The sequence below is a fragment of the Calidris pugnax genome, unplaced genomic scaffold, assembly GCF_001431845.1.
Source record: "Calidris pugnax isolate Ruff unplaced genomic scaffold, ASM143184v1 scaffold180, whole genome shotgun sequence".
In the NCBI taxonomy this organism is placed as follows: Eukaryota; Metazoa; Chordata; class Aves; order Charadriiformes; family Scolopacidae; genus Calidris; species Calidris pugnax.
The window spans coordinates 215,992-240,412 of record NW_015090916.1 but is presented as its reverse complement, the minus strand read 5'-3'; the positions used below and the strand labels follow the sequence as shown (position 1 = coordinate 240,412).

The 24,421-nt window shown below is 58.0% G+C and overlaps 1 protein-coding gene across 2 annotated transcripts in view; it reads left to right on the top strand.

Annotated features, from left to right (window-relative positions):
• KMT2A (lysine (K)-specific methyltransferase 2A) overlaps positions 1–24,006 on the top strand; it is a 29,987-nt gene extending 5,981 nt beyond the window's left edge. The window contains exons 7-34 of one of the 2 annotated variants that reach the window (XM_014949601.1): positions 176–304; positions 1,033–1,146; positions 2,230–2,376; positions 2,572–2,664; positions 3,374–3,494; positions 4,225–4,338; positions 4,666–4,850; positions 5,335–5,508; positions 6,055–6,165; positions 6,411–6,484; positions 6,917–7,110; positions 8,683–8,789; positions 8,916–9,053; positions 10,197–10,355; positions 10,580–10,697; positions 10,782–10,860; positions 11,100–11,260; positions 12,044–12,229; positions 12,836–17,135; positions 17,748–17,828; positions 18,313–18,377; positions 18,730–18,900; positions 19,505–19,579; positions 19,892–20,066; positions 20,249–20,356; positions 20,701–20,784; positions 21,142–21,271; positions 21,620–24,006. In XM_014949601.1, the coding sequence (XP_014805087.1) occupies positions 176–304; positions 1,033–1,146; positions 2,230–2,376; positions 2,572–2,664; positions 3,374–3,494; positions 4,225–4,338; positions 4,666–4,850; positions 5,335–5,508; positions 6,055–6,165; positions 6,411–6,484; positions 6,917–7,110; positions 8,683–8,789; positions 8,916–9,053; positions 10,197–10,355; positions 10,580–10,697; positions 10,782–10,860; positions 11,100–11,260; positions 12,044–12,229; positions 12,836–17,135; positions 17,748–17,828; positions 18,313–18,377; positions 18,730–18,900; positions 19,505–19,579; positions 19,892–20,066; positions 20,249–20,356; positions 20,701–20,784; positions 21,142–21,271; positions 21,620–21,895 (7,869 nt within the window). In that variant the 3' untranslated portion in view covers positions 21,896–24,006. The other variant, XM_014949602.1, reaches the window with a different exon arrangement.
• The last annotated feature ends 415 nt before the right edge of the window (positions 24,007–24,421 follow it).

The following is a 24,421-nucleotide window of genomic DNA, read 5'->3' as shown; positions in this document are numbered from 1 at the left end:
AGGGCAGCAAAGAACTGACACCCAGTGTGCAGTGCCCTTGGGAAACGCTTTGCAGAGCGGCTGCTTTTACCCACTTGTCACTCGTGGGCTGGTTTTGGGGTGTGGGTGTGGATTGCTGTAGTTGCTGGTGAAGTTCCCCCGTGCGGGGCTGACACGGCTCCTTTGCCCTGCCCAGGAGAAGCCCCCTCCCGTGAGCAAGCCCGAGAGCAGCACCCTCAACCTGCTCAGCACCCTCAGCAACGGCAGCGGCTCCAAGCAGAAGCCTCCTCCGGACGGAGTGCACAGGATCCGGGTGGATTTCAAGGTAGAGAGCAAAGCGGTTTGAGTTGGGTGTTTCCCGGCCGTAGGGACGGGGCTGGAGCCCGAGAGCGCGGGAGGGGGGGTCTCTGGTGCCCCGCAGACAGAGCCGCGCACAGGAGCCCTCCCAGAGTCACTCGCTCGGTCTTTAGAAGCTGCTTCTGCCTTTTTTCTCTTGTAATTAGAGTACAGGACGAAGAGACACTTAAAGCTTTAAAACCTTAACTCTCAGTGTGTGAGGATGAGCAAGAATGTGAGGTTTATGAAGAATTTTTCCATTAAGATGGAACTATAAAACCTTCCCAGCACTTGAGCCAACAAGATCTGGGGGGAACGTTAGTACCTTGGGATTCACCACACTTTGGGTGTATCTGGGGTTTTCAACTGAGAAAATCATGTACTTTTATGAACAACCAGTGTTGAAATAATAAAAATCAATATTTTCCTAAGAATTTTCCAGTCCATCTCTAAGTGTTGATGCCGGAGACTATAGTGAGATCTCATCAGTGTTTGATACCAATCTGGGGTCTAACTGTTCCACAGCCTCACTGTCGGTGGCAGGTCCATCCGGAGAGCCCGCTCCGCTTCTGTAGCGGGGGCCAGTGCAGCACTGGGGCTGCTCTGGCACAGCACCCGGCGTGGCCGTGGTTCAGGAGCGTGCGGAGCAGCAGCCCCTGCGTGTTCTGGTGTTTGTTGCCCTTTTCTGCCTGGTGACCTCTGCTTTTGTGCTTTCAGGAGGACTGTGAAGTGGAGAATGTCTGGGAGATGGGGGGGTTGGGCATCGTCACCTCCGTCCCCATCACTCCCAGGGTGGTCTGTTTTCTCTGTGCCAGCAGCGGACACGTGGAGGTAAAGCCTTGTGTTCTGCTTTCCTCACTGACTTACAGCACCCTCTTCCTGCGTACATAAATCATAGCACAGCCTTAACCAGAAGAAATTAAAGTAACACCTGTAAATCTGTCCTTGCTAAAATTAGCCCCAAGATACTAAGCTGCAGGCTATTTAAAATGAGTTAGGGAACGTGTGCGGTGCTTTGGAGCTGAGCTGTTAGAGATAGAGAACAGCCTCTTCGAGAGCAGCCACCTCTCCCCTGCACTGGGAATCCCACGTGGGGCAGGGGCTTTGCTTTCCGTTCCCGGGGAGTAAAGGCTGCCCCGTGGTGTCCTGGGCCCGAGGCAGGTCCTGGTGTGTCTGTACCTCCCGAGAGCTGGAGCCGTCACTGAAACGTGGCTGGGGAGGTTCTGGTGCTGCAGAAACAGCTGGATTTGGGCTTGAGAGGTGTTAGATGTTTCCAGACACAGATGGTGCCTTCTGGGGGCCTCCAGGTGGCTCTCCAGAAGGGGCTTGTGGCAGGAGAACGACACTTGGGGAAAGGGGTGAGGTCCTGCCCCAGGACGTGGGCTCCCCCGAGGGCTGTGAGGTGCAGTCGGGCCCACAGCCCTCCCCTCCTCGGTCAGGGTGCTCCAGGGGATGGGCTGCTCTGTCCCTGTGAGCTGGCAGTGTCTCTGCCCCGAGAAGACACCTTTTCTGGCATGACAAGCCCCACAGGGGACACGTAGGAATGGAAAGAGCTTTCCTGCGGGCCACCAGGGCTGGACGGAGGGAGACTCATCTCCCTTTGCCCTGTGGGTCCCCTCCTGCTGTACCGAGTCCTCCCGCTGCGGCTGGGCCGTGTCCCAGCCAGGGAGGAAGATGCTGAGGAGCCCCGTGGGCTCAGGACGCTCAGATAAGGGATACAAGCCCCCCCTCTGGGTAGAGGAGCGTGTACTGGGTTACCTGGAACACTCACAGTGCCCCCCTAAAATGTGTCAGGTCCCCGTTCTGTCAGTGTAAAGCGGGATGGGGAGTGTGGGGGCTGCTGTGGGACTTGGGGGCTGCTGTGGGACTTGGGAGCAGCTTCCGCCCTCCTAAACCCCCCCTCTCCCCCTGCAGTTCGTGTATTGCCAGGTCTGCTGCGAGCCCTTCCACAAGTTCTGCCTGGAGGAGAGCGAGCGGCCGCTGGAGGACCAGCTGGAGAACTGGTGCTGCCGCCGCTGCAAGTTCTGCCACGTCTGTGGGAGGCAGCACCAGGCCACCAAGGTACCCCCAGCCCCCCGGGACCCCCCCTCCCTCCGCAGCCTGGCCAGCGGGGGCTCTGCTGTGCTGGGGAGAAGCCCCTTGGGATGGCTTTTTCCTCCTCTTGCCCCAAGCCAAGAGAAACCAAAAACCTGTGGGATTTTGCCTCCCTGGAAGGGACTCTGTTTTCCCAACGCTTTCCCCTCATTCTCGCAGCAGCTGCTGGAGTGTAACAAGTGCCGAAACAGCTATCACCCCGAGTGCCTGGGCCCCAACTACCCCACCAAACCCACCAAGAAGAAGAAAGTTTGGGTGAGGGACCGTGATTTCTGTGTTGGGGTGTCGTTGGGTTGGGTGAGAGGAAGGGCCGTCGCCGGGACTTTGAGGGCAGGGTGTCTGTTGCCTCAGAAGGTGCGTTTGGAGACAGATGATGAGGGGGTTGTTGCTGAGGTTCTCAACAAGCAGGTTTTAGAGAGATCACACCTTTGTTAGTTGCAGTTATTCTCCTGACCATAGTCCCAGGAGCTCTTTGCAGTGGGAGTGTTTCCCTCGTTAACAAACCTCATGTGCTGCTTTGTGTCTCTCACGTTTTTGATCTAAACAAGTGCGAAGGCATTGCCTGTAGAGTGTTCAGTACTGAGGGTCTTCAGGTGTTCTCTGCTGCGATACCCTCAGAGCTGGAAAGCTGTTCTTATATTCCTTGTGTCAGGTCAGAAGAGATGTCACAGCTGTACATGCTGGTTTATGTGAAGGGAAAGGGGGTATTTTCTTTATTGCAAATTTGGAGAAGAACTACACTGTGATTTATTTTGATTTTTTTCTTATTGCATTATCACAGCCTTTCCGTAAAGGGAGGGAGCTCTTTTCTTTTCAGTGAAAGTCTTGGTGTCTGAAACTCTTTATTCTGTCATATGAAGCTCTTTGCTCTTGTTAAATGATACAGGCTGTGCAATGTTTGGTTAGTTCTGGAGCACAGAAGGCTCTGGGTAACAGCAGGTAACTCTCCCCCTTCCTCTCCCAGATCTGCACCAAGTGTGTCCGCTGCAAGAGCTGCGGCTCCACCACGCCGGGCAAGGGCTGGGACGCCCAGTGGTCACACGACTTCTCCCTCTGCCATGACTGTGCCAAACTCTTCGCTAAAGGTACGGTGGGAGGTGACTGGGCAGCAGGAGCCCCTCAGGCGCTGGGGCTGAGTGGGGCAGGGAGAGGGAACAGTGACAGGGGGCTGCGGGGTGCCAGTCACAGCACGGGCAGGAGGGACAGTGGGTGCCAGGGCCAGCACGAGAGCACGGGGGTGGTTTCTGTGGGAAGGGAGGCTCTGAGCTGGTGCTGTTGGTCGCAAAGGGCACCAGGGTTCAATGTCACTTTGGGGCTCCCACTGCTTCAGTGCTGTGCCGTGTGGAGCCGGTTCACACACCTCTTGGCCTGGGCTGTCCAGGAGCAGTGAAGAAATTTGACATTTTAAAGGACTCCTGACTTAAAAGCAGCAAAATTCCTATCGTAAAGTGATTGTTCCATCTTGTGTTAGTTAATCTGTGACACCGTTGAATCTGGAGGGGCTCTGTGGGGAGGAAGCCCAGGAGAGAGTCTTGGGTGTCCCACCTAGTTTCCTGCCTTTCGTTTTACTCTGTAAAGCTAATTGTGTGTAGGATTTTATTAGTCTCACCACCCCCAAAGCATGGGTACCCAGTAACGACGTTCCAGAGAAGGCAGGTTGTTTTTGTGGCCGTTGGTCGCAGTATTGGATGTCACTGTTGAGAGCTCGGCGGTAGGGCTTCGAGAGTTGCTTTCTCACACACCAGTGAGTGACCCCCAGCCTTTGGGGTGTCTCTGGCAGCTGAACCTCTGTCTAAAACCACCTCTTGTCTGCAGGCAATTTTTGCCCTCTCTGCGACAAATGCTACGACGATGACGACTACGAGAGCAAGATGATGCAGTGCGGGAAGTGCGACCGCTGGGTCCACTCCAAGTGTGAGAACCTCTCTGGTAAGGAGAACCCTTGCCTCCTCGGTACAAAGAGCGCGGGGCAGCGAGGAGACCAGAGCAGTCCCGCTTTGGGCCTTTCCACAACACCCTCTCCTCTTGTGACTTACCCAAAAAACACCTGTAAATGGCCACAGGTCATCAGGGCTGATGCCAGTGACACCCCAAAGCTCAGCATTGCCTCAAACACAGCATCACTGAGACCCACAGGGTGCTTTTGTTACATGAAAACTGTTTCAGTTGCCAGGTATTGCAGAGTAGGGTTTTCCCTGTCTCCATCCTTCAGTAAAGTAGTTAAGACTGGGCATTTGTTTTGTTTTTTGTCTGCAGATGAGATGTATGAGATCCTCTCTAACCTGCCCGAGAGCGTGGCCTACACCTGCATTAACTGCACGGAGCAGCACCCCGCCGAGTGGCGCCTGGCGCTGGAGAAGGAGCTGCAGGTCTCCCTGCGGCAGGTCCTGACGGCCCTGCTCAACTCCAGAACCACCAGCCACCTGCTGCGCTACAGACAGGTGAGGGGAGTCCCTGAAACGTGCTGTGGGGCGGGGGGGTTGGGGGAGCTCTGGTATTGCTGTGCCCCACACCGCAGCCCTGGCCGTGTCCTCCTCAGCACAGCAAGGGCTGGAGGTTCGGGTGTTTTGGTCCCTTCCTGTGGGTATCTGTAGCACAGCTTGTGAGGCTGAAAGAAAGAAACAGGGTAAAGGAATTCCTCCAAGGAGCGGGAGGGTTTCGCTCTGGGGTGGTGAAGGTGTCTTTTTGACAAAAGAACAGAATCTTAGTCTTGAAATATATATCCAGAAATATGAATTCTACAAATGAGCGTGATCCCTACAGCTGGTCACTCTGCTGTGCTAAGCTGGGTGAGATTGTTCTGTTGGAGTCACTACACTTTGGACAGGAATTCAAAACTTAAGTCTCATTTCTTTCACATTGGTGAGAGTCTCTGTGCCCACAAACGTCCCCATGAGTTGCCCATGCCCCTCTCTCTGTTCGCAGGCAGCAAAGCCACCGGATTTAAACCCCGAGCCGGAGGAGAGCATCCCCTCCCGAAGCTCCCCCGAGGGCCCCGACCCCCCTGTCCTGACGGAGGTCAGCAAACAGGAGGAGCAGCAGCCTCTGGATCTGGAAGGGGTGAAGAGGAGGATGGACCAAGGAGGTTACACTTCCGTGGTACGTCACAGCTTGGTGCTCCTGCTGTAGAACAGATCCTGGGAATTGCGTTATGGCAATGGGGGCGTTTATAAACGTGGGGTTTATAACTGAGCAGGCTTAAGCCTTTTCTGTATGGGCACGGAAATGGGTTCACGTGCTGCTGAAAGTCTTCCTGGCTGGCACTTGTGGTGACGTGGGCCCAGAGCCGTGTGGTTTATGTGGTGGTGTGGCCCTTCTGAACCAGTGGGGACACTCGGTCAAACCGTTTCTGCTCTTTGACGTGTCCCTTACGGAACCGGGACGGGTCGTCCTTCGTGTGCACATTGTGACTGAGACCCAGATAGCGCTGAAGGCAGGCAGGGAGCTGGGAGTCAGGAACTCAGGAGTTGGGGGTGGCAGTTCCACCGCTTCCCAAACGGTTTCTTTCCAGCCAAATTCTTTTTTCTGCTCTGAAGCCCATGCCCTGGTTCCTTGTTCTCGTCACCTGGATGCCTTAAATGAGCGGGGGGTGTACCCGTGCCAGAGACAGTGCTGCTAACGTTGAATTCCATGGCTTTCTTCCAGCTGGATTTCAGTGACGACATCGTGAAGATCATCCAGGCGGCCATCAACTCTGATGGAGGGCAGCCCGAGGTGAAGAAGGCCAACAGCATGGTCAAGTCCTTCTTTATCCGGGTGAGCCGCGCCACCGTTACTCTGGGATCTGCTTGGTGTCACTGGGGCTTGTTGCCCTTGGAATCCGCAGGGTCTGTCACACTTGCCATGGCTTGGGTGTTCCCAGGGATAAAATAACACGTTGTTGGAGCTGTTGGCGTCAGTGAGACCTTAGAGTTGGGCACTGACAGTGGGTCTGGGCTGGACATCGGTGAGGTTTTGGGTGTGTTCTATAAGCTTTCTAACGCAGTGTTGTTTTCCTTCAGCAAATGGAGCGTGTTTTTCCATGGTTCAGTGTAAAAAAGTCCAGATTTTGGGAGCCCAATAAAGTAACAAGCAAGTAAGTGATAGTTGTGTGTGCAGCTGTGGCCCCTGCCGCTGGAGGAGCCTGTTTGGGGTGGTTGCTGCTGCTCTGGGAGTTTTGGAAGACATTAGACACTAAATCCCATTCCCTGGTTCTGTAAACACTTCCCTGCTCTAAAGCAGAGGAACCCAAACCAGTGTTTAGAGCTGGGTGTGTTGTGTTCTGTCCGTCCTGTCCTTCCTCCCCGCTCCTGCTCCTCTTCCTCACAGTCCCCCTTCTGCACCCATTGCCTCCCAAACACACAGGCAGCTGTATCACAGACCGTACCCTGTACGTGACGGGTCGTAGCCTTTGCTCAGAGTGCGTGTGGACTGCAATTAACGAGTGGTTATTGTGTGCCGGGTGTCAGCGGTGCAGGAGCCCCGCGGCCCGGCCGGCCCTGACAGCCGCCTCCTTGTTGCGTTTCAGCAGCGGGATGTTGCCGAACGCGGTGCTGCCCCCGTCGCTTGACCATAATTATGCTCAGTGGCAGGAGCGAGAAGAGAACAGCCGCGCCGAGCAGCCCCCTCTGATGAAGAAAATCATTCCAGCTCCCAAAGCCAAGGGGCCGGGAGAGCCGGACTCACCCACGCCGCTGCATCCTCCCACACCCCCTCTTTCCAGTAAGGACACGATCACCCCAAACCCGGAGCGGTTCCCTCGGTAGTAGAGAGACCCGTGCCAGAGACAGTGCTGCTAACGTTGAATTCCATGGCTTTCTTCCAGCTGGATTTCAGTGACGACATCGTGAAGATCATCCAGGCGGCCATCAACTCTGATGGAGGGCAGCCCGAGGTGAAGAAGGCCAACAGCATGGTCAAGTCCTTCTTTATCCGGGTGAGCCGCGCCACCGTTACTCTGGGATCTGCTTGGTGTCACTGGGGCTTGTTGCCCTTGGAATCCGCAGGGTCTGTCACACTTGCCATGGCTTGGGTGTTCCCAGGGATAAAATAACACGTTGTTGGAGCTGTTGGCGTCAGTGAGACCTTAGAGTTGGGCACTGACAGTGGGTCTGGGCTGGACATCGGTGAGGTTTTGGGTGTGTTCTATAAGCTTTCTAACGCAGTGTTGTTTTCCTTCAGCAAATGGAGCGTGTTTTTCCATGGTTCAGTGTAAAAAAGTCCAGATTTTGGGAGCCCAATAAAGTAACAAGCAAGTAAGTGATAGTTGTGTGTGCAGCTGTGGCCCCTGCCGCTGGAGGAGCCTGTTTGGGGTGGTTGCTGCTGCTCTGGGAGTTTTGGAAGACATTAGACACTAAATCCCATTCCCTGGTTCTGTAAACACTTCCCTGCTCTAAAGCAGAGGAACCCAAACCAGTGTTTAGAGCTGGGTGTGTTGTGTTCTGTCCGTCCTGTCCTTCCTCCCCGCTCCTGCTCCTCTTCCTCACAGTCCCCCTTCTGCACCCATTGCCTCCCAAACACACAGGCAGCTGTATCACAGACCGTACCCTGTACGTGACGGGTCGTAGCCTTTGCTCAGAGTGCGTGTGGACTGCAATTAACGAGTGGTTATTGTGTGCCGGGTGTCAGCGGTGCAGGAGCCCCGCGGCCCGGCCGGCCCTGACAGCCGCCTCCTTGTTGCGTTTCAGCAGCGGGATGTTGCCGAACGCGGTGCTGCCCCCGTCGCTTGACCATAATTATGCTCAGTGGCAGGAGCGAGAAGAGAACAGCCGCGCCGAGCAGCCCCCTCTGATGAAGAAAATCATTCCAGCTCCCAAAGCCAAGGGGCCGGGAGAGCCGGACTCACCCACGCCGCTGCATCCTCCCACACCCCCTCTTTCCAGTAAGGACACGATCACCCCAAACCCGGAGCGGTTCCCTCGGTAGTAGAGAGAGGACTCCATGATCTCAGAGGTCCCTTCCAGCCTTGGCAGTTCTGTGAATTCCGGGAGGGCCGGGTTACTGTGTGTGATTGAAGGATTTTGGAGACCCTGAGCTGAGATCCTGCAGGGGCTGCTCCACGTGAGATGGTTCTGAGCGTGGGCCCAGAAGTGCATTTGCCCCTTTTCCCACAGAACAAGGGCTGTGGGAGGCTGGTTGGTGCTTGTCCTGGCTTTAGGAGATGCCTGTTGAAAACTGGGGGCTGCTGTTGGGCCCCTCTGCCCCACTCCCCTTGTGGCGGCCCTTCCAGATGGGTGTTTCCCTCCCTGGGCTCCGAGAACAAACAGTGTTTTCTCTGTCCCCCTTTTCTGTAAGGCTCGGAGAGGAGCAGAGAGGACAGTCCCGAGCTGAACCCCCCTCCGGACGTGGAGGACAACCGGCAGTGCGCGCTCTGCCTCAAGTACGGCGACGACAGCGCCAACGTGAGTATGGGCAGCAGGAGCCGGGCTGACGTGGGCAGCACTTGGCACTGGGGATGACTGGGATGCTCCTGTGCCTCGTTGTGTCTTCTGGGACCTCTGAAAAGAGGGTTTCCTCCCCTTCTGCAGGATGCTGGGCGTCTCCTCTACATCGGCCAGAACGAGTGGACGCACGTGAACTGTGCTCTGTGGTCAGCGGAGGTGTTTGAGGATGATGACGGTTCTCTGAAGAACGTGCACATGGCTGTGATCCGGGGGAAGCAGCTGGTGGGTATCCCTGAGGAGCACTTCCGTAGACCTCAGCTGGTGGACACACAACCAGGCCAGGAACCCGGCTAAGGGATTCCGTCTGTGCCATTTTTCTGCTCTGTCCCCTCCTTGAGGTTTTTTTTTTTTACACTGTATATAATAGACCTGACGAAAGGTACCCAAAAAATCCTTGCTCAGTTGAGAAATATCATGGAGACTAAAAGGAACTTGTAACGGGAGAACTGGAGCCGTGTTTTTCCCGGAAGGTCCTCACTTTCCAGGCGGTGCCTCGGGCAGCCGATGCCGTATCCATACTCACAGCCTGGGTTTAAAAAACACATGGAATATCTAAAGCCCAGCCTGATGCCGTGTTACAGCCCAGCACCTCCCTAGTCCAGGGGCTTCCCAGGTCTTCGTTCCAGCCTTGATGGCAGCAGAGGAGCTCGGAGAGAGAGCAGGCCTGTGCCGGGAGTTTGGCCTGGGTTAGATGTTACATGGGTACAACACAAATGGCAGGCGAGTGTTGCCCAGTTCAAGGTGTTGATCAGGGAGCGTAGACAAAGGATGTTGACATCCAGGTTGTTGGCAGCTGCTCCGTTACACGCTGCAAAAAGAGAGGTGAGGTCTCCTTCCTGAGCTCCCCGGCAGCCCCAGAGAGCGAAATGATCTTCTGTTGTCAGCTGGTGGCTGCTCACTTCCCAGAAGGACAAAATTATGAGACCGGGAGCATCACTCAGAATGAGTTTGTCCACATTTTGGTTTAATCCTGCGCCGTTTGGTCCTACATATGGATTAAGGCAGCAGCAGCAGCAGTGGGAAGGGCTGCCCTTGGCCAGAAGTGAGCCGTCCCCACGGGGAATGCTCCAGGCAGGGAAAAGCTGGGAAATACATGACTCAGGTCTGGAGTTTGAGCAGGAAAATCAGGCCTGGAGGAACCAGGCTGCAAACACAGAAGGTGTTATGTGCGAGGGATCCTTCCTCTTTCCTCCTCCTCCTCCGTGTCTCGCTGTGTGTATGAGTCGGTGGGAAAGTGCTGCAGCGATGGGCTGGGGGGTCAGGCCCTGCTCTGAACCCCTCTCTGCGCCCAAAACCCGACAGACAGCACTGATGGCTGTCCGCCTTCAGAAGGGCTTTGTCGTTCACTGTTGTTCCCTTCCGCAGAGGTGTGAGTTCTGCCAGAAGTCGGGCGCCACGGTGGGCTGCTGCCTCACCTCCTGCACCAGCAACTACCACTTCATGTGCTCGCGCGCCAAGAACTGCGTCTTCCTGGACGACAAGAAGGTTTACTGCCAGCGGCACCGGGACCTCATCAAAGGAGAGGTGAGACCCCCCCTGTCACCCCCAACACCTCTGGAGGGGGTTACCCTGTGGCTGTGAGCACTGCTCTGCCGTTAATATCACAGGGAAGTTTGGTGACTGTCACCGTGTGGCAGCTCAGAGACCAAAAGGCCAAGCCAAGGATGGAGTTAGAGGCACTGTGGAGCAAACATGTATGTGGGGGTTCCTTGAAAATTAACCACTCCTTTGGTGGGTTCTCATTCCAGGTGGTGCCGGAGAATGGGTTTGAGGTTCTCAGGAGAGTTTTTGTGGACTTTGAAGGGATCAGTTTGAGAAGGAAGTTCCTGAGTGGCCTGGAGCCGGAAAACATCCACATGATGATTGGTAAGAGCCGCTCTCTGGAGCCTTCACCCCGCTTTGATGCTGGAATCCGCTTCACGGACCTTTTCCATTGCTCTCTCTGCCCAGGCTCGATGACCATAGATTGCTTAGGGATCCTCAACGACCTCTCGGACTGCGAGGACAAGCTGTTCCCCATCGGCTATCAGTGAGTATCAGCTGTTCCGGGATCCGGCAGCTTGCGGTGTGTTGGGTGCCAAACCCCTGCTGGAGCAACACCTACACAAAGGGGCGGTGGCATTCCTACACTGCCAGGAACCTTGGGGTGTGCAGTGGGTTGGGCCAGGAGGCTTTGTCCCGTCAAACACTGCGAGACTGAACGTTCCAGCTGGGAATGGTGGGGTTTGCGGGGCTGCTCAGTGACGGTGTGGTGTGGGACCCCCCCAGGTGCTCGCGGGTCTACTGGAGCACCACCGACGCCAGGAAGCGCTGTGTCTACACCTGCAAGATCATGGAGTGCCGGCCCCCGCTGCTGGAACCGGACATCAACAGCACGGTGGAGCACGACGACAACAGGACCATCGCCCACAGCCCTGGCCCCCCCACAGGTAACCTTCCACACCCTCTGAAGAGCACATGTGGTGTGTCCCGAGCAGGAGGTCAGGGAGTGGCTGGGACCTGTGTCTTGCAAACCCATCTGGCCTGGAATCCACCCTGGGCCTCCCAGTGATGGTACCACATCTTGGGACTTAAAGATAAAAACCCAGCTCAGCTCCTGAGTGCACTGGGAGCTTCGGAAACTGGAGCCAAATGGAAACCATTTGGTGATGCTTCCTGCTCCCCAGAGCAGAGATTTTTCTAGTCATCTGAAACCTCAAATTGTACCTCAAGTGCTGGTGTTGGGATGTAGTATGGGGGCTGTTAATTACCCTGCTGAGCAGTAGCCCTGCCCTGCTGCTCCGGGCCCAAATGGCTTTCTCTGTAGCCACAGGTGGGTTTAAAAAAAATAAAATTAATCTCCACCATTTCCTCCTCAGTTGCTGGAAGGTGAGGCTGGGGAATATTGTTAAAAAGGTTATAATTGTCAACATTGACCATTGAAATCAACAGTAACTGTCCATGGTCATTATCAACATGGAATGTGAAACTCCACTAAAACATCCTGGAATCTGGTGTGCCAGCTGAGGTGCCCGTGTCACTGCCAGCACTGGACAACGTCCTTGGGAGGAGGAAGGGGCTGTGCTGTGGTAGCCAAGCAGCCCTAATCTTTGTGTTTGTTTAACAGCCCCCCGATTCCCCACAGGAGCCCGGGCAGCAATACCCACCTGATCAGGTCATAGAGTTTGGGGTTCAGTGAGGGCTTATGCTGCTGTTCCTCTCTTACTCCACAGACCCTCTCCCCAAGGACAGCCGGAACGCCGCTGAGATCCCAACCCCCCTGTCCCCCGAGCGGCCCCTGCACCCTCAGAGCTCCGGTCCCTGCCACCACCCCACGCTGGCCAAGGGGGCCAGGGCCAGGGCGCCCAGCTACCCCTCCGCACAGAGGTCTCCTGGCTCTAGGCCCTTGCCCTCCGCAGGTATTTCATGGGCTGAGACTTAGGGTTTGGGGTCTGGGAAATGTGTTTGGGGTTGGTTTGTGTCTCTTTTGGCTTCATTCAGGGCACAGTGTAGTTTTCTGTTTCTGGAGAAAACAGTGAAAGGTTTGAGGGAAGGGAAGTTCTGGAAACAGGCGGCAGAGCCAGCTGTGGGGAAACAGGCCACTGGGATGAAAATAGGGAAGGGGTGTTGGGGCAACACAGTGGCAGGGACACAGGAGCTGGGGGGAGCTGGGGATTTATAATTTCAGGGGGGTATTTTCCCAGGGAGAGTCAGAAATCTGCCGTTGACGTTCAGCTGCTGTTTCTGTGCGAATGCATCACGTTTTGTCTCAAACTGATGTTGGGAGTTCTCAACCGAAGGGGGGGTACAGCACCCCCAGACACAGATGTGGCAGCTCCGCGGGGGGGTACTGATTGGCAGTACCAGATCTTTAACACCCATCTCAAGCATCATCATTACCTTATGATGTTTGGCCCAAAGGGTCTTGTAGCTGTGGATTTTTGTGGGTTTTATGAAGGAACTGGGGGGGTGTTGACTGTGAAGGTCTCAGGCCCCTGACAGCCATTCCTGCCTTGTTTTCCTAGGAAGCCCCACCCCGGTCACTCACGAGATCGTGACCGTGGGGGACCCACTGCTGTCCTCAGGGCTGAAGAGCATTGGTTCCCGGCGGCACAGCACCTCCTCGCTCTCCCAGCAGCACCCCAAGCTCCGCATGGTCTCCCCCGCGCGCCCTGGCAACACCTACTCCAGGCACAGTGTCTCCTCGCTTCCTGGCGCTGCCGCCTCCTCGGAGCACGAGCCCAGGGCCGCCGAGCGCTTCGGGGGGCTGGGCAGCACGGGGGCTCCCTGCGCCCCCATTCAGAGCGGCTCCACCAGCTCAGGCCCCCCAAAACCCACAGCTGTGAGTGGGGGTAAATCCTACCAGCCGGACCCCTCACAGCCTGCGGAAGGCAAACATTCCAGCGGCTTGGATTTGGTCACCAAAGGTGTGGCTGCGAAGGGAGAGAAGGGGAAGATGCCCACCTCAAAGGACCCGGACTTTTCAGCTCATGGCTTGGCTCCTGGAGGAAACTCCAAAACGTCCACTCAGCCAAGCGGTTCCTTGGGCGCGGAAATGAATGTGAAAATAGGAACCTTCCAGGAGTGCTCAGGCTCCTTCTCTCCCAAAGAAGCGATGTCCTTCCCGCCTCTGCTGCAGAGGGGCCTGAGGAAGGAGCGGGAGCAGCACCTGGAGCCTGCGCAGCCAGAGAGAGCCACGGGGGGTGAGGAGACGGATGGGAAGGGCCCCAAATCTGCCGGAGCCAACAACCGATCCCCTGCGGCCAGCGAGCAGGCAGCCTCTGCCCCCCGGGACAGACGGCACAAGGGCAAAAAGCTCCCGAAAGAGAGTTTTAAAGAGAAGCATCCCCTGAAACCTGCCACAGAATCCAGTCAGGCGGCCGGTGGTGACGAAGGAAGCCTGAAGCCAGAGTTCGGCAATCAGGGCCTGGCAACCGAACCAATTAGCCAGAGGTTGTGTAACAATATTCCTGCTGAAAAGGCAGGTGAAAAGTCCCCACTGTCACAGGGAGCCTCAAAAGGTTCTGCAGCACCCCAGGAAGCGGCCTCCAAGGAGCCGCAGGCACCTCGGAAACGCACCGTTAAGGTCACTCTGACTCCTCTCAAGATGGAAAGTGAGAGCTCATCCAAAAGCGCCCAGCAGGAGAGTGATGCTGAGCCCCCGGCTGCGGGAGGGGAACTGGCCGCTCTGGCGGAGCCCTCGTCAGCTTCGGAGAGCCCGGAGGAAAACCCCGGCCTTCAGGGGAGCCCAAACGAGGCGCCGGCAGCAGAGCCTCCCAATAACGCCTTTGAGAGCTTGCCCGTTCAGGATAACAACCTCCTGCTGCAGGAGGGAGCCAAGGCGCAGGAGGAGGGCTCCTTCAAGCGGAGGTACCCCCGGAGAAGCGCCCGGGCCAGGTCCAACATGTTCTTCGGGCTGACCCCGCTGTACGGCGTGCGGTCCTACGGCGAGGAGGACATCCCCTTCTACAGCAACTCCACCGGGAAGAAGCGGGGGAAGCGCTCTGCGGAGGGACAAGTGGATGGCGCCGACGACCTGAGCACCTCTGACGAGGATGACTTGTACTACTACAACTTCACCAGGACGGTGGTGTCCTCCAGCGCGGAGGAGAGGCTGGCCTCCCACAGCCTGTTCAGGGAGGAGGAGCAGTGCGACCTCCCCAAGATCTCCCAGCTGGATGGAGTGGACGATGGCACAGAGAGCGACACCAGCGTCACGGCCTCAACGAGGAAGGTCAGCCAGGTCACGAAGCGGAGCGGCAAGGAGAATGGGACAGAGAATTTGAAGCTGGACAGGAGCGAAGAAGCCGGAGAGAAGGTACAAGTCCCCAAGAGCTCTGCCGTCCACAAAGGGGACCCAAAGCTGGACAACTGCCACCCCGTGAGCAGGGTGAAGGCACAGGGGCAGGACGCGCTGGAGGCGCAGCTGAGCTCACTGGAGACGGGCCGGCGGGCGCACGCCAGCACCCCCTCGGACAAGAACCTGCTGGACACCTTCAACACGGAGCTGCTGAAATCCGACTCAGACAACAACAACAGTGATGACTGCGGCAACATCCTCCCCTCTGACATCATGGACTTCGTGCTGAAGAACACGCCGTCCATGCAGGCGCTGGGGGAGAGCCCCGAGTCCTCCTCCTCTGAGCTCCTCACCCTGGGAGAGGGCCTGGGCCTGGACAGCAACCGCGGGAAGGACATGGGCTTGTTCGAGGTGTTCTCCCAGCAGCTGCCCACGGCCGAGCCAGTGGACAGCAGCGTCTCCTCCTCCATATCGGCCGAGGAGCAGTTTGAGCTGCCGCTGGAGCTTCCCTCCGACCTCTCTGTCCTCACCACCCGCAGCCCCACGGTGCCCAGCCAGAACCACACGCGGCTGGCTGTCATCCCCGAGTCCTCACTCTCCTCCTCGGGGGAGAGGGCCATGCTGGCCCTGCCCTCTGCCGAGTCCGGGGAGAAGAGGGTGACTGTCACGGAGAAGACGGCCTCGGGGGAAGGCGAGGCAGCTCTGCTGAGCCCGGGGGTGGCCCCCAGCCCTGAAGGCCACATGACGCCCGACCACTTCATCCAGGGTCACATTGATGCGGAGCACATCGCCAGCCCGCCCTGCGGCCCCGTGGAGCCAGGCCACAGCGCCAGCCAGGACCTGACGAGGAACAGTGGGACCCCGGGCATCCCAGTGTCGCCCACCGTGCCCCTCCAGAGCCAGAAGTATGTGCCAAACTCCAGTGAGAGCCCCGGCCCCTCGCAGATCTCCAACGCTGCGGTGCAGACCACCCCGCCCCACCTCAAGCCAGCTGCAGAGAAGCTTCTGGTGGTCAACCAAAACATGCAGCCGCTCTATGTCCTCCAGACACTCCCCAACGGCGTCACCCAGAAGATCCAGCTGACACCCTCTGTCAGCTCTGCGCAGGGCGTGATGGAGACGGGCGCCCCTGTGCTGGGGCCAATGGGCAGTGGGCTCACGCTGGCCACGGGGCTGAACCCCAGCCTACCCTCCTCCCAGTCCTTGTTCCCTCCCACAAGCAAGGGGCTGCTGCCCATGTCCCACCACCAGCACATCCATCCCTTCTCCACCGCTGGCCAGACGGGCTTCCCTCCCAACATCAGCAGCCCCTCGCCGGGCCTTCTCATTGGGGTGCAGCCGCCCCCCGACCCCCAGCTCCTGGTGTCCGAAGCCGGTCAGAGGACGGACCTGGGGTCCACCGCCCCCACCCCAGCTGCTGCCCTGGGCAAGAAACGCCCCATCTCTCGCCTGCAGTCGCGGAAGAACAAGAAGCTGGCTCCCTCGGGAACCCCCTCGGCCATCACTCCTCCCGATATGGTCTCTAACATGACCCTAATTAACTTTGCTCCCTCCCAGATTTCCAACCACCCTCTGGATTTGGGCACCATCGCCAATTCGACGTCCCACCGAACCGTCCCCAACATCATCAAACGGTCCAAGTCGGGGGTGATGTACTTTGAGCAGACATCTCTGCTGCCGCAGGGTGGGACCGGTACCGCGGTGGGCTCGTCCCCCAGCGTCATCGGGCCGGAGGCCAGTCACCTCCCCGCAGGGCCCGTCTCGGGGCTGGCCTCCAGCTCCTCCGTGCTGAACGTGGTCTCCATGCAGGCCACGGCAGCCCCTACCAGCGGCGGCTCCGTTCCCAGCCACGTCCTGGGCCAGAGCTCGGTGACGTTGACCAGCCCTGGGCTGCTGGGGGACCTGGGCTCCATAAGCAACCTGCTGATCAAAGCCAGCCAGCAGAGCCTGGGGCTGCAGGACCAGCACATGGCTCTGCCGCCCAGTTCCGGCATGTTCTCCCAGCTGGGGGCCTCCCAGCCGCCCTCCACGGCCGCGATGACAGCCGCCTCCAGCATCTGCGTCCTGCCCTCGGCGCAGACCATGGGCATGACGGTGGCTCCCTCAGCTGCCGACCCGGAGGGCTCATACCAGCTCCAGCACATGACACAGCTCCTGGCCAGCAAACCCGGGGCAGCTTCCTCCCCGCTGGACCTCGGCACGGCCTCAGCCACCCCCCAGTTGTCCAGCTTCCCCCAGCTGGTGGACGTTCCCGGCAACACCGGGCTGGAGCAGAGCAAGGCCCCCCCCTCGGCCATTCACGCCAGCTCGGCCTCTCCCGGGGGGTCCCCGTCCTCAGGCCAGCAGTCGGCCACCGGCTCCCTGCTGGGGCCCGCCAAAGCCAAGCCTAAAATCAAGCGGATCCAGCCTTCACTGGACAAAGGGAACGGCAAGAAGCACAAAACCTCCCACGCCTGGAGCGGCTCCTCGGAAGCACCCGCTCCCGAGCGAGGGACCCCCGCTGCACCCCAGCCCCCCGCTGCAGGGTAAGAGGAGACTTTGACTTTGCTCAGCCTCAGGGTTTTGTGACAATATAAGAATCTCACACTAGTTTTTCAGCACATTCCCCTTTTGAATGGTAATTCCTAAGGTAAAACCCCAGCTGCCACCAGGAAGCAGATCTCTGAAGGTAGAACTGTCACCTCTGGGAGGGGCAGGATGGGAAACCCAAGGCTCTGAGGATCAGGGCTGTGAGGAGTTTATTCACCTCTGGCAGCTCTGGGAAATCAGTGTTTCAGAGCCATCAGTAGAGCACGTGGTGCTCAGTGGGTGACGTGTTCCATGGGTTGATGTTGTCACTGGTGTAAGTGCTGTAGAAGTTCCTCGTGCTGTGCCAGTGGTGTGCTGGGCACCACAGTGACACTGCTGCGGTGTCCCCTTGGTCACTGCGATGACGGAGGTCAAACCACCGGTTCCTGTGAGCTCAGTCTCTCCAGTCTGGGGTGGGCTCTCCCTGCCCCCTCTAAAGAGGGCCTGGGGTGGAACTCGGGGAGCGGGAGAATCCCCCTCTCTGCTTTGTCAGTCGAGGACTCTGGACTCCTTGGTGGCACACGCGGCGTGGGCAGGGGTTGTGAATTCCCCCAATCCTTCTGTTGCAGGACTTCCGTGGTGAAGGCGGACACGCAGGACGCAGCGAGTGCGGAGCAGCTGTCTCAGAAGCCGTGCGGGCCGGCTGTGGGGTGAGTATGGCATGAGCCTCGGGCTCAAGGGCAGTGACAGAGAGAACGTGAGGGGTGTCACTGGCCAGTTTGGGTGTCCGGGGAGCCTTTGGTCGGGGTGAGGGGCCACACGGAGCTGCCATATGGGGCCACTCTTTAAGTGAAGGGCATAGAGCTGCAGGGAGCTCCCTGCGAGCTGGGAACAGCCTTGTCTGGCTTTGGCTGAGGGTCCCTCAGCACCCGCCGTGTCACTGATGGGGTGGCACAAAGGGCCCGTCATGGGCTGCATTCATTAGAGGCTGCCCACAGCCTGGCAGGACCCCTCCAAATAAACACTACTGAGTAGAATGGTTTTGTGTTTGTCCCCAGCTGAGCTGGTGTTGGAACACCCGCTCAGGAGGAGGGTCTTGCACCCCCATTTCGGGGTGTGCAGGTGAGTGCTGGGGCTGGCGAGGCCATGAGGCCGGCTGGTAACCGCTTCTCCCCATCTTCCCTCCCTCCCAAGGCCAACAGCTGCTCTCCCAGAGCCCCAGCCAGCCCCCAACCCAGCCAGCGAGCAAGACAGCACAGGTACGTCGCTGCTTCCAGAGCCCCCGGCTGGGACTCCTCCGGGAGGGGAAATGGGTACCTTGCAGCTTGGATTTTTGTGTGTCTGGTTCTCTCCGGAGAGCTTGGAGCTGATGGTCCTGGTGTTGCTTCGGGGGGAGGGAGGGTTTGGTCCCTGTTAGTAGATATTGCACAAATATTGTCTCTGGTTTTAACTTGTGGGGATTTCACCCTCTCGCTATATCACTCTCCAGGTTTTTTCTGGGACAGATGTGGGGGCCAAAAGGCCAGTTGGTAATTCCTGGTCACTGGTGGAATGGCCAGTGGGAACACACCTCCTGCCCGGTTCCCATCCGCCTGCCTCTGTCTGTTGCAGGCCCCAAAGCCCTGGAGGAGGAGGAGAGCACCTTCAGCTCCCCGCTCATGTTCTGGCTGCAGCAGGAGCAGAAGAGGAAGGAGTGTCTTGGCGAGAAGAAACCCAAGAAAGGTTTGGTTTTTGAGATCTCCAGCGATGATGGGTTCCAGATCTGCGCAGAAAGCATCGAAGGTGAGACCCGGGCGCTTGGCTCTGGCAGCCTTGGGCTTCCCTTGCTGGAGTCAAGTCGTGGCTCTGGGCATCTGGTACTTGCTTTTTTAATAGGTCTTTAAAAAAGTTGTTGATTTGTGGCCCTAGAGCAATTCTGGTTCCTGGCAATGTCTGAGTTGTATTGAAGAAGTTTGGTTGTGTATTTTTTTTAACATTGTCCCATTTTGTGTGTGAATTGACCAATGGAGTTGAACCATCTTTTGTCAAGGGATGGTCTGTGTGGCTCAGAGAGTGGGGGATCGAGGATCCTCCTCCAGCCCGAGGGCTGAAGGCACTTACCTGCCTTCGTGGCAAAGTGGAATTTGGAGGAGACAATTGGATCCGAGGGTGTTAATTGCACCCTTAATGAAGGGGGTGCAAACATCATGTCCCATCTGTTGGAACACAGCGTACTGCACACACACGTGGAATTCTGCCAATGGAGTGTTCTTTCATGAAAGGCTGATAAGACGCAGGAGAAGAGGAGGCATTAGAGGGCCTCGTGGTGGCAGTCAGGGCACTTTGTGACAGTCCTGGGCGCTCAGACACCCACTCACTCCCTTCTCCCCTCTTTGTGCCTCTGCAGACGCCTGGAAGTCGCTGACGGACAAGGTTCAGGAGGCCCGTTCCAACGCCCGCCTGAAGCAGCTCTCCTTTGCAGGTAACGCCAGGGCCAGAGTCTCCTCCGCGGGGAACCCGGGGCCAGGCTCGCTCCTGCTCCTGGGGGACCTGGGGGAGCAAGCACGTCTCTGTGTGAGGGACCTGAGGGTGTCAGCTCACCTGCTGCTTTCTGGAGGACAGTTTCTCCTGATGAAATGATAGAAAATCCCTATTGGAACAAGGATTCCGCCGCCCTCAGTGGAAGGAAGTGGGTGATGGAGGGCCCCTGTGACGATGGCGGGCACGAGTGGGGTGCAAGGAGCTCCCAGGCCACGCCGTCAGCTGGGTGTCGTTGTGCTGTTCCTCGCTCCAGGGGTGAACGGCCTGAGGATGCTGGGGATCATCCATGACACGGTTGTGTTCCTGATCGAGCAGCTCTACGGGGCCAAGCACTGCCACAACTACAAGTTCCGATTCCACAAGCCCGAGGAGGCCAACGAGCCCCCTCTGAACCCGCACGGCTCGGCCAGGGCCGAAGTCCACCTGAGGCAAGTGTGGGGGTGCTTTTACCCGGGGCTCAGGAAGGGCTGCCCTCACCCCGAGGCGCAGAAGGCTTTGGGAGAGGACGGGCAGGAGAAGGGGTGACGCCGTGAACGTCTTGAGCTGTTGTGGCAACCACGGCTTTGTCTGTGGCCAGTGGAACAAACTGCCTCTGTTCTCTACGTTGCAGGAAATCTGCCTTCGACATGTTCAATTTCTTGGCTTCCAAACACCGGCAGCCACCGGAATACAACCCAAACGACGAGGAAGAGGAGGAAGTGCAGCTGAAGTCAGCCCGGTATGGAGCAGGGGGAACGTTCAAGGGGGAAGCGATGCTGCCATGTTGGAATGAGCTGTTGGGGCTCAATTGTATTTAAAACTTTGGAGCTGCTGGGAACAAGGGAATGTGGGGGAGATTCCTCCTGTAGTGAGAGGGCCAGTGGCTGGGGATGGCCACCGGCCGGTTTTCCTTTGGGCAGAAGAGGGAGGAAATTCTCATCCTTAGACCCAAACCCACCACGTTGATCAGGGCTGTGCTCTCGCTGGGCTGCAGCGTGTCGGTGTCCGAGCTCCTGCCCCTGGGAGGTGTCCCAGGCCTGCACTCCCCGGGGCACGGGTCCCTGAGCAGCATCTCTCTTCCAGGAGGGCGACCAGTATGGACCTGCCCATGCCCATGCGGTTCCGACACCTGAAGAAGACCTCCAAGGAGGCAGTCGGTGTCTACAGGTACGCTTTGGTTCTGGGACAGGAGGAGGGGGGGAATTGGGAAACTTCCACGAGCTCAGGCTGTAAAACCAGGAGGAAGAAGTGGGTCTGGGGTTTTTCCCTCCTCCATCTCCCCTCCCGAATCAGGAAAATCCTCAGCACGATCTGCTTGTGCCTCGGCCTGACCTTGGTGGTAGCTTGTGCTCAGGCGTGGGCAGGAGAAACCTGGTGTTGCTCTTGTTGTGTGACGTTGGAGGAGAGGAATGATACACAGTGACCCTTGTACTGAGGCAGCGTGTCCTCAGCAGCACCAGGAACCTCCTCATCCTCTTCTGTGCTTGTACTGGTGAAATCCTCACTCATCCGGTGCTTTTCCAGGTCTCCCATCCATGGCCGGGGTCTGTTCTGCAAAAGGAACATCGATGCAGGTGAGATGGTGATCGAATATTCAGGCAATGTCATTCGCTCCATCCTCACTGACAAACGAGAGAAATACTACGACAGTAAGGTGAGTCGTGGGCTCCTGGAGAAGCTCTTAAAGGCTTGGGGAGAACTGTAAGGTGGCTGTGAAGGTAGGACAGGCCGAGGCCGGGTGAGAAATGCCTTTGGAAGGTCACGAGTTGGGATTACAGACCCATGGGGATATTCCCATCCCTGCTGGAGCCTGGGGGCTGCTGCTTCTCACCCCCCGAGGGCCAGGAAGGGGCTGGGTCCAGTCTTGGGGTGGAAGGGAGCTGCTGAGGAGGAGGGAAGGGCGGTTGAGGGTGGCGTCGGAGGCTGGAGGCCCAGTCCTGGGCTGAGCCGGGGTGTCTCCATCCCCCCGACCCGCCCTGACCCCCCCGTTCCCCCCGCGCAGGGGATCGGCTGCTACATGTTCCGCATTGACGACTCGGAGGTGGTGGACGCCACCATGCACGGCAACGCCGCCCGCTTCATCAACCACTCCTGCGAGCCCAACTGCTACTCCCGCGTCATCAACATCGACGGCCAGAAGCACATCGTCATCTTCGCCATGCGCAAGATCTACCGCGGCGAGGAGCTCACCTACGACTACAAGTTCCCCATCGAGGACGCCAGCAACAAACTGCCCTGCAACTGCGGCGCCAAGAAGTGCAGGAAGTTCTTAAACTAGACCTTCCCTCGGCTGCGGGGGAGCCCTGGGGGGTCTGGGGGGGGACCAGAGCTCTGAGAGACCCCCCCGGCCGCGGGGACAGAGCCAGGCTGGGCTCGGGGACTGCGTTTGTGTCGGAGCCCACGCGTTCGTGTCCCGCATGCGCACACCCACCCCGGGAGAGATGCGGGAGAAGCCCCTTGACGTGGTGATGGTTTTGCTGTTACTCCCCCCCAGCCCCGGTGTTTGTGTCTCGGCCTCAGCCTGGGGAGCGGTGGCCTGTCCTGTCCCTCTGTCCCTTGGCTCCGTGCTGAGCCTGCGGTTCCTTTCCTCCTCCTCCTCGGTGCGGGGCTGCGTCAGGAGTCGGTGGTGCAGGGTTTGAGCTGCCCCCCGAGGGGGAGCGATGGTACCCCGATACCCCGGGACCGTGTGTGTCTCTGGTCCCTCGTGCTCCGCGTCCACGCACTGTTTGTGAGCAGCCGGTGCGTTCCCTGGGTCTGGCTGGGCTGGGGTCACCCCGGAACTGGGAAGAGCGGGGACAGAGCAGCCCCCGAGGGGCTGGGGGGAAACTGGCCAGTGTGGGGCTCCCAGAGCCAACCCCTCTGCTGGGGAGTCCCGGGTTCTTCTGCAGAGACAGGGCTGGTGCCAGCGGTGGGGGCACTGGGTGTCACTGGGAGCAGAGCTGGGTCCTGTGGGATGGGCTCTGCAGGGTCCCAGGGAGGGTGACAGTGGTGGTAGCCCAGGGACCCCTTTGAGGTGGCCCGAAGCCCCCGGTGCCCGGTTAAGGCAGCGTCACCCCCTCCCCCCGGGCCTGCCCCCCAGCGAGAGCCAAGGACGGTGAGAAGCCCCGAGGGTGATGGGTGACGACATTGGATTTTACTCTGTTCTGTTTACAGTTTAGTATTTAAGGTTTTATAAATGTAAATATATTTTGTATATTTTTCTATGAGAAGCACTTCATAGGGGAGAGCACTTATGACGAGGCTTTTTAAACAGTGGTATTATCCTAATTTAAGAGAATCTCTTTTTAATGATTTTTTTATTTTCATAGGACGGTTCTAGGAACTGCCCGGCCGGTCGCGGCCGGGTCCTTTCTCCAGAGAGGGGGGTACACTTTATTTTTGATTTTTTACTCTTGTTCTGCCTTTTTGACTTCAGTAACTGTTTCCGGGAGGTTTGGCTGGACCTGAATCGTGATTTCCCCATCAGGTGGGGGGGCAGGAGGGGAATGGCCCAGCCCAGGAGGGGGTGGCTCTGAGTGTCCCCGTCCCCATCCCCGCACCGGCACCTGCAGAGGGAAAGGGAGATGAAGTGAGACCCCAGTCCCTGCGGGGGGGCTGCTCCGGGCGCCCCGTGTCCCGCAGAGGGGGTTGCTGTGGGGAAGGGAAGGCAGGAACCGGCCTGGCGCTTCCAGGAGTCCCGGCAGTGGGTCGGGGGCTGCTCTGGGAGGGTGTCGCCGTTGGTGGGGAAGGGGGGGGATGACCCCTGGGAGCTCTGCCCCCAACCCCAGAGCGAGACGGGGCGCGGGCACTGCCTGTTCCCCTTCGTTATTGCACTGTGTGGTGGTTCTTTGGCGATAAGCGCCGGGGAGGGTCCTGTTGCCGCTGCATTCGTTACTGAGGAGATTTGATGCACTGACAGTTGGGAACGCACATACCTGGGGGGGCCGGGGGGCCTGGGCCTGGGGGTCTCGGCCCCGTGTCCCGGCACGGCCCGTTTCCTCCCCATTTCTGACGGCAGCGCCGGGGTCATCCCCTGCCCCGGCCAAACGCACCCCGGGGGTTCTTCGGGGCAGAGGGTCGGGGGCTGGGGAGCCCCCCGAGCGCTGTCCCTGCGGTCCCCTTGCTGCTGTGGCCAGTGGGACGGTCTGTACCGGGCCCCAGGGGGGCCGTGGGGCAGGGACCGGCCGTGGTGGTGTGGGGCAGGCACTGCCCCGCTGCCCGGCCGGCGGGAGCACAGCGTCCCCCGATTGAATGTATATTTTAAGGACTGACAGATCAGGGGATCTGGAAATACTGAAAAAACCCAAAAGGAACCTTGGGGCGTTTATTTTTCTCTGTACAAAGCGCCGTGTTCTGCGTTAAGGAAAAGCGGGTCGTTGCCAAGGGCTGGGGGTCTCCTCTCTCCCTTCCCCCCCCCCCCCCCCCACCCCCCCGCTCCCTCCCTCGTCGCGGTTCCGAGTGTCGGGAACCACCTGCATCCAAGGAAAACCGTGCTCTGTGCTTTCCTGGTATCTTCTTATCGAGGTGCAGTAGCTTTGTCTCAGCCCAGAACTATTACTTGTGGTGTTTCTTTTATTGAGCTTAACGGTCTCTTTAGTAATTACAGGTAGTGGGTAATTGTTTCAAAAAAAGCAAAAAAAAAAAAGCAAAAAAAAAAAAGCTCTGCAAAGGCAAGGTTATGTTTTAGAAATACATTTCTTGACAACGTATCATGTATAACAAATCTCTGCTTTTTTTTCTTGTGTTCTTCCAAGCTTCTGGTTGTTTGGTTGGTTTTTTTTTAAAAAAAAAAAAAAACAAAAAAAAAAAAAAAAAAAAAAAAGGA